The sequence below is a fragment of the Macaca nemestrina genome, chromosome 8 (assembly GCF_043159975.1).
Source record: "Macaca nemestrina isolate mMacNem1 chromosome 8, mMacNem.hap1, whole genome shotgun sequence".
NCBI lineage: Eukaryota > Metazoa > Chordata > Mammalia > Primates > Cercopithecidae > Macaca > Macaca nemestrina.
The window spans coordinates 123,440,588-123,453,353 of record NC_092132.1 but is presented as its reverse complement, the minus strand read 5'-3'; the positions used below and the strand labels follow the sequence as shown (position 1 = coordinate 123,453,353).

General features: G+C 41.1%; 1 protein-coding gene and 1 pseudogene across 2 annotated transcripts in view; both read right to left on the bottom strand.

The window, feature by feature from the left end:
* The window catches only part of LOC105481954 (purine rich element binding protein G), a 57,062-nt gene that overhangs the window by 5,434 nt on the left and 38,862 nt on the right, over positions 1–12,766 (bottom strand). Inside the window, exon 3 of one of the 2 annotated variants that reach the window (XM_011741733.3) lies at positions 10,745–12,047. The exons of the other annotated variant lie outside the window; for it this stretch is intronic. Within the exon in view, the coding sequence (XP_011740035.1) occupies positions 12,012–12,047 (36 nt within the window). The 3' untranslated portion in view covers positions 10,745–12,011. Of the gene's footprint in view, positions 1–10,744; positions 12,048–12,766 lie in introns of those variants that run through there. 2 annotated transcript variants of the gene reach the window in all.
* Positions 2,784–10,366, bottom strand: LOC105482139 (acyl-CoA:lysophosphatidylglycerol acyltransferase 1-like; annotated as a pseudogene).

The following is a 12,766-nucleotide window of genomic DNA, read 5'->3' as shown; positions in this document are numbered from 1 at the left end:
ACTGGGAAACTGACTCTCAAATTCATTTGGAAATGCAAAGGACCTAGAATAGCCAAAATGATGTTATAAAGGGTAAGAAAGTTGAGAGACTAATGCTTCTGATTTCAAGACATATTAATCAGGACAGTGGAGTGTTGGCACCTAGATATATAAATATATCAATGGAGTAGAATAGAAAGTCCAGAAATAGAGCCATGCATATATGGACAACAGATTTTCAACAAAGATGCAAGGGTAAGTCAATGGAAATGAAAAGTCTTTGCAACAAATTGTGTTAGAATTATTTGATATTCTTTTGCAAAAAAATGAACTTTGACCTATATCCTAAACCATGTGCTAAAACTGTGTACAAAATGTGTCATAGACCTAAACATGATATATACAATTATAAAATTTATGGAAGGAAACATTGGAGAAAATCTTTGTGACCTCAGGTTAGGCATAGAGATTTTAGCTGTGGAACCAAAAGCACAGTTCGCAAAAGAAACAATTGATAGGTGAGCTTTACCAAAATTAAATCCAATTCAAATGTTCTTTGAAAGCCATTGCTAAAAAAAAAAAAAAAAAAAAAAAAAAAAAAAAAAGAAAAGGCAAGCCATAGAGTGGGAGAAAACATTTGCAAATCCTATATAAGAACTTGTTTAAAAAACTCTTAAAATGCAAACAAGGCGATCAAAAAATGGGCAAACCAAAAATGGGCAAAGATTTGACACTCGGCCGAAGAAGATATATGGATAGTAAATAAGCATGTGAAAAGATTCACAACATCCCTAGTCATTAGGGAAACGTCAATTAAAACCACAACAGATGCCCCAACATCCTATTTGAATGGTGAACATTTAAAAAGCCGACCATACCAAGTATTGGTGGGGATATTGAAGGACTGCTGCTGGGAATGTAAAGCGGAACAAGCACTTTGGAAAATAGTTCGACAGTTTTGTAAAAAGTTAACATATACTTACCATGTGATCCAGTCATTCTATTCCTAGGTGTTTACCAAAGAGAAGTGAAAGCAAATGTACGTTAACAGTACTTGAATACAACTTTTTATAGGAGCTTTACTTTTAATAGCCAAAGACCGAATTAAACCAAATGTTCATCAATAAATGAATAAATGAACACATTCAGCATCCATATACATTCAGCATATCCATATCCTGGGATAATATAAAGAAATGAACTATTGATACACACAACAATATGTCTGAACCTCAAAATAAATATGCTGAGTAAAAGAAGCCAGATAGGCCGGGCGCGGTGGCTCAAGCCTGTAATCCCAGCACTTTGGGAGGCCGAGACGGGTGGATCATGAGGTCAGGAGATCGAGACCATCCTGGCTAACACGGTGAAACCCCGTCTCTACCAAAAAAATACAAAAAAATAGCCGGGCGAGGTGGCGGGCGCCTGTAGTCCCAGCTACTCGGGAGGCTGAGGCAGGAGAATGGCGTGAACCCGGGAGGCGGAGCTTGCAGTGAGCTGAGATCCGGCCACTGCATTCCAGCCTGGGCGACAGAGGGAGACTCCGTCTCAAAAAAAAAAAAAAAAAAAAGAAGCCAGATAAAAAAGAGTACATATTGTATGAGTCAATTTAAAACTCTAGAAAATGCAAACTTACCTATGTTGATGAAAAGTAGGTCAGTGGTTGCCTGGTGATAGGATCATAATGGGTGTCAAAGAGGGAAAGAACCTTTTTTTTTTTTTTTTGAAACAGAGTCTCACTCTGTTGCCCAGGCTGGAGTGCAGTGGCGTGATCTCAACTTACTGCAATCTCTGCTTCCTGGGTTCAAGCGATTCTGCTGCCTCAGCCTCCCGAGTAGCTGGGACAGGGTTTCACCATGTTGGTTGGCCAAGATGGTCTCCATCTCTTGACCTCATGATCTGCCTGCCTTGGCTTCCCAAAGTGCTGGGATTACAGGCGTGAGCCACCGTGCCTGGCCAGGGAAGGAAACTTTTTTTGGTAATGAATATATTTATTATTATTATTATTTTTCAAATTCTCCTAGATCCTGAGGATATGCTTATTCTTTTGATTGTAGTGAAGGTTTCATGGTTGTATACATACTCAACACTTATCCAGTAGTACATTTGAAATATGCACAGTGGTTTGTATGTCATTTATGCTAAAATAAAATAATTAAAATGTGCATCTTTTATGACCAAGATACTTCATTTAAGGTATGTGTAAAATGTGTTTAATAGAGCCTTGGTTGACACTGTAAAAATCTGTGAACAATGCAATGCCCACTATTAGGGGATTAGTTACATAAATTTTGATGCCTTCACACAATGGAATTATAAAGTACTAAAAAGAATTTTATTCATGTCTACACACAGAAAGATACTCAAGATATTTGAAATGTAAGAAATAGACTGGGCGTGGTGGTTTATGCCTATAATCCCAGCACTTTGGGAGGTCAAGGTGGATGGATTGCTTGAGCCCAGGAGTTCAAGACCAGGCTGAGCAATATGGTGAAACCCTGTTTCTACAAGAGAAAAAACAATATATTAGCTGGGCATGGTGGCACATGCCTGTAGTTCCAGCTACTCAGGAGGCTGAAGTGGGAGGATTGTTTGAGCCCCAGAGGTCAAGGTTGCAGTGATCTGTGATCATGCCACTGCACCTCAGCCAATGTGAAAGAGCCAGACCCTGTCTCAAAATAAATAAATAAATAAATAAATAAATAAATAAATAAATAAATTGCTGCTGGAGATATACAATGGTACAGCCACTGCAGACAACAGTTTGACAGTTATTCCAAAAACTAAACGTAGAGTTACCAGAAATTCCACTTCCCAGTATCCTATATAGCCAAGAGAATTGAAAATACGTGTTCATGTAAAAACTTGTACATGAATGCTCATAGCAGCATTATTCATAATAGCCAAAAAGTGGAAACAACCCAAATGTCCATCTGATAAATGGATAAACAAAAAGTGCTCTATCCATATGATGGAATATTATTCATAAAAAGGAATAAAAAGGAATGAAGTACTGGCGTATCCTACAGCTTGGGTTAACCTGAAGGAAGCCAGACATAGAAAGCCACATATTGTATGATTCTGTTGATATGTAATGTCCAGAATGGGGAACCCGTAGAGACAGTAGATTAATGGCTAACAGAGGCTGAGTGAGAGGAAGAATTGGGACTGATTGCTAACAGATACGGCATTTGTTTTTGCAAGGATGAAAATATTCTAGGTGATGTGGTGATGGTTACATAACACAGTAAATATAATAAAACAACCAAATACACCCTTTCGAATAGTGAATTTTATGTTATATGAAGTACATATCAATTTGTTTTTATTACAAATCCTCATTTCAGTAGAGTTTTAAAATATTCCAAAGGGGAATAAATATTAATCCATCTACAGAATTTCTCTTGCTGTTTTAAGTATATTCTGATTTGCACGTGTAAATAATGCATGCTTATGAAAGAGTCTGAACTTCCGTGGTGACCTTCACAAGTCCAAGTCAATTCCTAAAACAGGCAATGGTCAAAATACTGAATGATGTTGTACCACATACAGCCTGACAAAAATGCTAAAGACTGTGTAAGGAATATCCACATGTTTCTGAGGGTCATTTCCCTGGAAACAGCTTCCTTATGGCCCTTGGAAGGTGGAAAAGCTCCTGTTTCATAAAAATGTGATAAGAGGTCCTCTTTTTCAATAAACTGTTGATAGATCCCATTGGTAAGGTCATCAGTCTCCAGGGGTACATCTTTAACTGGAAAGATCCTGTAATGTTCATGTGTGACTGTTGGTTTCTGGTACCCAAGGATCCAGGTTTGAATACTGATAGGTTCAGCTTTAGGATAAGCTATCATTGTATCCATTATCCACTGGAGGCCTTTTGATTTGCTAATTCTTTAGCACGTCCTCCTGCTGGACTTCCATTTCCCTCTTGTGCTAAAAGTGCATTCAAAATAATTTTTGTTGCCCCAAACCTTGGCAGAGTAACATGTATATGAAATGGCAAGTTATTTTTCTCTGCAAATGCCCGACTTGTTTCTCGCCTCTTCCTGAGGAAGCCCCTTTCTGGAAACAAAATAATCCATTTTCAATCTCTGCTCCTGTAATTACTTTCTAAGTGCTCCTTGAGAAGCAGCAGCTGTTGGTCACAATAAGATCTTCCCTGTCTTATAAAAAAGTCTCCGTGAACTGGAGAAACAATTCCAAAGTTGATGTACTTAAAAATATGATCCATCAACCACATCATCTGAGCAGCAACCAGTCCTTTGTCCTGGAGGCGCATCATCAGTGTGCACACATCTGCTGTAGCCTGATGATTCACCAACATCACTGCTTCATCTTTTGAAATTGCTTTAACATCTTCTCCACATTCTATCTTTTTTTTTCTTTTTCTTTTTTTTTTTTTTGGAGACAGAGTCTAGCTCTGTCACCCAGGCTGGAGTGTAGTGGTGGTGTGATCTCGGCTCACTGCAACTTCCACCTCCCAGGATCAAGCAATTCTCCTGTCTCAGTCTCCCAAGCAGCTGGGATTACAGGTGCCCACCACCATGCCCAGCTAATTTTTGTGTATATATATCTATTATCTGAGATGGAGTTTCACTATTTTTGCCCAGGCTGGAGTGCAATGGCATGATCTTGGCTCACTGCAACCTCTGCTCCCCCGGTTCAAGCGATTCTCCTGCCTCAGCCTCCTGAGTAGCCAGGATTACAGGCACCCGCCACCACACCTGGCTAATCAATTTTTTAAAGTATTATTTTTGAAAAGTTGTGAAGAGCAAAGTTGCAATGTTAAGAAAAGAAATTTGGATATAGTATAATTGGGTATAGTAAACATAATTTTATTTAAAAATTAAGGCCCTGTGTGGTGGCTCATGCCTGTAATCCCAGCACTTTGGGAGGCCAAGGTGGGCAGATCACTTGAGGCCATAAGTTTGAGACAAGCCTGGCCAACATGGCAAAACCCCATCTCCACTAAAAAAAAAAAAAAAAGAAAAAAAAGAAAAATTAGCTGGGAGTGGTGACACATGCCTGTAATCCCAGCTACTCGGGAAGCTGAGGCAGGAGAATCACTTGAACCTGTGGGGTGGAGGTTGCAGTGAGCCAAAGTTGCACCATTGCACTCCAGTCCAGGTGACAGAGCAAGACTCTGTCTCAAAATGTATATATATGTTCCAAATTAATTGATATACATACATATATATGCTTAGACATACAAAAAGATTTTTAAAATTATATACACATGTTAATACATGTATATAATTAATTTGGAGGACTATTCACTGAACTGCGGACAATGAATAGTAGAGTTTTGCTATTAAATATGCCATATCAAAATCATTTTAAAATCACCTTTTAAGTGAAAATAATTTTATACTTACTATTTGTACAAACGTAGCTTTTTGTTTATTGAAAGAAATGGTTTTCATTCAATAGATAAGATATATATGTGAGATATTTGTATGTTAAAATAGTTTTTTTTTTTTTTTTGGTTCTTTTTGAAATAGAGTCTTGCTCTGTTGCCCAGGTTGGAGTGCAGTGGTGCACTCACAGCTCACAGCAGCCTTGACCTCTGGAGGCTCAAGCAGTCCTCTAACCTCAGCCTCCTGAGTAGCGGGGACCACAGGCATGTGCCATCACTCCCAGCTAGTATATTTATTTAATTTTTTGTAGAGACAGGGTTTTGCTATGTTGCCCAGGTTGGTCTTGAACAGCTGGGCTCAAGGGATCCTCCCACCTCAGCCTCCCAAAACAGTCTCTAAAGTTTTAAAGTATTTTATTTTTTGCAATAGAAAACTAACAATTGAGCTTAAGAGTATTCACTAATACTTTAATATTACTTTTATGTTTATTACTTATGGACAGCTCAGATTCTAATTAGGGTGATTCTTTTCCCTCAATTTTGAGTATAGGAATACAAATTATCTCCCTCTCAAACTGAGCAAAATAAGCATGACCATTTCATTAATGGCTGAGATTCGCCTTGTGATCTCAAATGCCTCCATGCAACAGCATGGCAGCCCTGGGAATGTGCCTCTCTGACCTCCTGCTTCAGGGAGGGTAAGTAACTAAAGGCACAAACTGTTGTGTACTGACTTCCATTACTGTGTTCAGGCCAGGGCTCTGCTTCCCCTGCACTGTTCCCGTTGACTGCTCATGGCAGGATACTAAGGCAGGCCCATTTCTGAAGACAGAGGACTCCTCTAAAAAGCACCTTTGGCTTGAGCATTCCCTGTTAGCCTTGCTGAATCTTCCTTATTGCAATGCTGCAAGCTAAGCTGTTTGTTCTCTCCTTCATAGGGGTGGGATCATAATGGAATCTGACGTCTCACCAGCCTCCTCCAGCCCCCCCCGTTTTCCCTCACCAACATTTGAACCAGTACATCTCTTATGTGTCTAATCCTATCTTGGCTTTGGCTTCTCAGATGTCCTGTGCTAGCAAAAGTAGTACCAAGAATGATCCAAGAAAACAGGTGGTAAGATTGTGATTTGGAATTGACCTACTAACACTCCAGTGGGCAAAAAGGATATTAACTTGGTTGATAGGTGGGGTATGGATGGTCGGTAGCATAAGGTAGTGAGTCAAAGGTAAAAGTTTCATCGATGGTGACCTGGGAAGATGTCCTGGTGGGGAGGAAAGATGTTGCAGGTGTGATGATTGAAGCATTTGAAACTTATGGAGAGAAAAATGTCCTCAAAGACAGCAGAATTGTTGGCTGTTTACTGCTAAGTTGTATTGCTGCTAGCTAAGGGATAATGAGAGCAGTTAAGCAAGGAGTAAATGGCTAAGTGTGGGAGGCAAGAGGCTTTTTGGCATCTTACAAGAAGGCCCTTACCTCCTGCAGTGTGGGAGAGCAGATGTGATTGAACGGGTGAAAATCAGATAGTTAGAATTGCAGAGATCCCTAGATGTTTGAATATTCAGTTAAGAATAGGTTGCCAGTGGTGGGGGCTGGGGGAGTTTGGGGAACACCTGGGACCCTGGGAAAACTTGGGACCCTGAAAACTGGGATGAGGGTATGTAGGCAGAGGCCCTTGAATATATTGTCTAGGCAGACTGCCGCTTTCTTTCCCAATCCTTTGGGCTTGCAAAAGTGCCCCATCCTTTCTGGTAAGAGCTAGTGCTTCTATTGTGTAAGAAGATGCTGCAGAGGCCTCTCCTTCACAAGGCAACACATGTTCCCTCAGTAGGTGTCCTCATCTCTCCTGCCTGAAAACTAAGGTTCAGTCCCAGCATAACGCGGGTGGGTACATGCTGGGGACGATTAAGTAAAAAGGAGACTATACACCAGATGAGTCGCAAGAATGAGCCAGTGGGAACCAGAGGAGGGCACCTTGGCCTGTACTTTGAGAGTGCTTGATCAAAGGACTTGGAATGGAAGTTTCTCAGAAACTGAGATCTAACACGTTGGCCAGGACCCCAGGGAATAGGACAAACTCACTGCGAGGGTGGTTCTTAGAAGTCTGGGAAGAGTGATGACCAATGCACAGTGAAGTGGAAAATTCCGAGTTGCCTTTAGCAGGAAGGACTTCTGCAACAGGTCCAGGCTGCAGTGCAAGCAACACTGCTCATTGGTCCATAGGATCAGAGGAAGGGATAAAGAGGCTGAGGGAAGTGGGGGCTTGAGAATGTACCCTAGGAACATTCAGGCTCCTGCCACTTCAGTGACATTTTTTAGGAGGTTTATTAGGGCATGCCAGGACCTCTTCTCAAAAGTGAAAAAAAAAAAAAAAAAAAAAAGAAACAGGCACCACTTATATCCCTACTCCATACAGGAAGCTGAGCATCCGGCAAACCTCTTTGGGTTCAGGAGATGACACATTCCACAGATAAGAACACTGCTCTGCTGCATATACTGCCAGCTTTGAGCAGGTCTCAGAGCAGGAAAGGGCACTGCGGCAGGTGAACTGGCCCCAATTCTTAGTCTGCATGACTGGGCAGATCCAAGCCTTTGGAATGTCACTGTAGGGAAAAGAAGCAGTGGGAAAAGACAGAGTTTGTATCAAGCCCCAGGGAGAGAATCACCTTGCAGCCCCTGGGATTCTGGAGGAAGATCATGCAAACCACTGCAGAGAATTACACACCTTTTGAGAAGTCGCTATTGCATGCCTGTAATCCCCGCACGTTGGGAAGTCGAGGTAGGAGTTTGACCAGCCTGGGTGATACAGAGAGACCCTGTCTCTATTAAAAAAAAAAAATTAGCTAGGCATGGTGGTGTGTGCCTGTAGTCCCAGCTACTTGGGAGGCTGAGGTGGGAGGATTCCTCAAGCCCAGGAGGTCGAGGCTGCCGTGAGCTATGATTGCATAGGCAGTCCAAACTGCCTTATTCCTTTCAGCTTCAATAGATACATCAGTGCCCTCTCCCATCTCACATGTATGGCCATGTGGAAGTTCCCATAGGACAACTGAAGGAGAAGGGAAAAGCCTGAACTTAGTTGATAGATGAGGTGGGTCTGTATGTAGATGCAAACTGAAAACTGGTGAGGTGGCTTTGAAAGACAGTGGAGAGGGAGAATCTTCCCAATGAGCAGAGGTGCAAGCAGTGCACCTGGTCATCTACTTGGCAAGGAGGAAGTGGCCTGGGTAAGCATATTTATAGTTCCTGGGCAGTGATCAATGGCCTGGCTATCTGGCCAGGAGCCTGGAAGGAAAAGGACTGGAAGATTGGGTCTAAGAGGACTGGGGTAGAGGCTTGTGGGTGCACATACGGGAGCAGGCACACACTAGGAAAACTTTTTTTTTTTTTTTTTGAGATAGAGTCTTACTCTGTAACCCAGACTGCTGTGCAGTGGTGCAATCTTGATTCACTGCAACCTCCACCTCCCAGATTCAAGTGATTCTCCTGCTTCAGCCTCCCGAGTAGCTGGGATTACAGACATGCACCACCACGCCTGGATAATTTTTTGTTGTGGTATTTTTAGTAGAGATGGGGTTTTACTATGTTGCCCAGGCTGGTCTCCAACTCCCGGCCTCAAGTGATCCGCCCACCTCGGCCTCCCAAAGTGCTAGGATTACAGATGTAAGCCACCACACCTGGCCCAGACTGTGAAGAGTTTTGTATCACATGTTAATGTCCACCAGAAGCCATCCATCATGGGAGAGGTGTTGAACAACCAAGTTGACAAAGTGACTCAGACAGTTGACCTGACTCAGACTGCCATTGTCCACCTTGGAATTGGCAGGATGGGCATATCAACAGAGTGGCCATGGCAGCAGAGACAGAGGCATCCAACTAAGGGACCACTTCCCAGCAGAGGAGGTGGATGGTGTAGGTAGAACATGAAAACCACACCATCCAAAAACTAGCATCACAGAATGGAGAAAGAGCCTGTGAGTCAGTTATGCTCCCTGCAGAAGGAAATCTGAGAGATGCATTTTCATGGCCACCACAGACTCCTATTGGCACTGAACGGCTCTACGTCTCCACCTAAATGGCCCACAGGTCCAGCTGTGGTGCTCTGAAATCTATCATCATGTTTGCTCCCAGCCAATAACTGAGTGTGACAGGGATACTAAGCAGGTTGAATGCGCAAGATGCTGGCCTCTTCTGAAGAGTGACTTTGGCTCAAGGACTCCCCTAGGCCTGGCTGAAACTTGCTTATAATTGCACTGCAGTCTAAGAAATAACTTCCTTCCTACCTCCTTCCCCTTTCCTCCTCTCTTCTCCTTTACAGGGGGCGGACTTGCATCTGAGTCTGATGTCTCCTCCACTGGCTCCTTCTCCACTTTCCCTCACTGGCATTTCCTCTAATAAATCTCTTGCACATCTAATTCCATCTTGGCATCTGCTTCTTGGAGGACCCAGACTAACACAGATGGCATGTATACGTGCTGATGGGTGTCTAAGGCAGAAAGGCAACTATGTCAATCTTGCATGCTAAGTGTAGTCAACTGGGAGCAGCTGCCAGGAGAGTGCTGAGTTGAGAAAGACTCTAGAGCTGTATCTGGCCATTTGAAATAAATACTATGGCCTACCTTTTTTTTTTTTTTTTTTTTTGAGACAGAGTCTTGCTCTGTCACCCAGGCTGGAGTGCAGTAGCATGATCACAGCCCACTGAAGCCTCGACCTCCTGGGCTCAAGCGATCCTCCAACCTCAGCCTCCTGAGTAGCTGGGACTACAGGTACATGCCACCAAGCCCGGCTAATTTTTAAATTTTTTCTAGAGATGGAGTTTCACCATGTTGCCTAGGCTGGTCTTGAACTCCTGGGCTCAAGCAATCTGCCTGCCTCGGCCTCCTAAAATGCTGGGATTACAGGTGTGAGCTGCTCCCAGCTGCTATGGTTTATTGACGAGGTCTACCATTGAGGGTTAAGGGAGGAACATCTTGATCTTTCACCAGTCACCTCTGCTGAATTTGGATGTTCCCTAAATCTCTGTCAAGAAGGGTCATGGTCAGAGAGCTATTGTATGTAAAACTTTTGTTAATGATGAATGATATTTATAATGAGAGTGAATGATTAATGATACTTAATGACTAATAATAATGATTATTAAAAAAAAGGCCAGGCACAGTGGCTTATGCCTATAATCCTAGCACTTTGGGAGACCAAGGCAGGAGGACTGGTTGAGGTCAGGAGTTTGAGGCTGCAGGGAGCTATGATCACGCCACTGCACTCCAGCCTGGGAGGTACAGTGAGACTCTATTTCTCAAAAACAAACAAACAAAATAATAACAATGATTATACAATAGTGTAATGATATGATTATGTAATATGATTAAAGATAATGCTTAATGATGAATGATATTTGTAAAACAGTAGTCTATCATTGAAAATCCTAAGGTGATACTAAATGCAAGATAATATGTGGCTTAATCATATAAGCAATAATTTTCACACTGAATGATGGTGGGTCACATGCAATCTAGAAAAAAAAAGATTTAAAGCATAAGGATTGGTTAGTGGTTTCCGTCTCTGACTTGGGGTGACTGTGCTCTGAGCCGATACGCTGATGGGGTTATTCCTGTTTTCTTGGCAGGTCTGTATCATGAAGCCCATCATAACATGATGCCATTCATGAATATTAGTCATTTTCCTTTATCTGATTTTATACTTGCCAATCAATGTGCTGACATTCAGCAGGTTTTAGAAGTAGATTTTCCAGCTGGGTGCAGTGGTTCATACCTGTAATCCCAGCACTTTGCAAGGATTGCTCAAGCCTAGGACTTTAAGACCAGGCTGGGCAATATAGGGAGATGCTGTCTCTACAAAAAGTAAACAATTAGCCAGGCATAGCGTCATGTGCCTGTGGTCCCAGCTATTTGGGAGGTTGAGGTAGGAGGATTGCTTGAGTCTGGGAGGTTGAAGCTGCAGTGAGCTGTGATCCTGCCATTGCACTGCAGCCTGAGTGACGAAGTCAGACCCTGTCTAAAAAAAAAAAAAAAAAAAAAAAACAAGCAGATTTTCCTACTGGAAAGAGAATGTGCTGACCAGTTGACATAGGTATTCTAGTCTGTCTAGCATTTGATTTCTTTCCTTTAAAAAAAAAGTCTTTTATAAATTATAAAACAATACAAGCTTATCATGAAATAACATTCAAAAAGTATAAAAGCAAACTTCAAAGTTCACTTCTTATGCACATCTTCTTTCCAATCCACTCCCTGGGTGTACCACTTTATTTTTTGTTGTAAGTTAATTGGTTTCTCCATTGAATATCTGATATTCAAGATGTTTTCTTTATGACCTTGTTTAAAAGGAATCTCTTGTGAATTCACTCAGAATGAACTAACAAAACTGAGTTTCATTTTTTTCTTTTTCTTTTTTACTTCTTCCTTCATCAAAGTCTTCTTAGCTACAAAAAAACCCTGAACTTCCAAATACACAAAACTGAGGGCCAGCCTTTTCATTCAGTCCTTTTGATCTTCACGTGCCAGTGTTCTGTTAAGTCTTTTATGATGGGAAACTTGCTTCACGAAAAGTGTAAGACGAGAACAATTTGGCAGAATATGTGTAGCGCTGAGTTCACTGCATTTCATGATTTATTCAGTCCTATGAACTACCACTCCCTTATTTTGTGTGTATTGTATTACTTTTTAGTTATTTTCCAAGAGTCTTTTCACCTCCCTTGAATCCCTGCCAAGGATAAAGGATAAAGTAGGAGTTAAGAAAAATAACTTTAGTCCTGGTGTAAGTCAGTATGCACCTAGTTCAACAGTTTTTTAAAAAGATCTCATGAAGACAAATCTGAAATGATGTAGACTGCAGATTGGCTTTTTTTTTTTTTATTATTGGCCATTTTTAAACTCAAAGCAATTTCTGATGAGAAAAATTACTTCCCTAATACAAGTACTGTTATGCTTTTAGTGTACATAGAATTTATTATAAAAGAGTTTCCTTACTGGAAAGAGAACATTTAGGTCTGTTTTTGAAAATGCTTTCCCGTAAGGATTTAGGGAAAACACCTTGAGCATAAGATCTCTAAGGGAAAATTACTGTTTTAGGAACAGAAAAGACAACTTACCAAAATAATGCTAATAAAGCTATAAAAATAGATGTAATTATGTAATTTAAAAATGGTTTCACTTAGAGAGGGACTACATTATTTTTATAGAGGAACTAAACTTACAAAGTATATTCATGTTATTTAAGGCTAAGATTTTTTTAAAATTTCGCTACTACCAATGAAAGCTGAGAAGCATTTTTCAGGATAATCTTTTTGATGGGACAAACGATGAAAATTAATACAGAAATCTGGTTGACTGCGGGTGTAAAATTAGAGATATTTTCATGTAGATTAAACAGATTTTTCTTCCAAAAGAAAATGTGGAATTAATTTGTAGCACATTTATTAT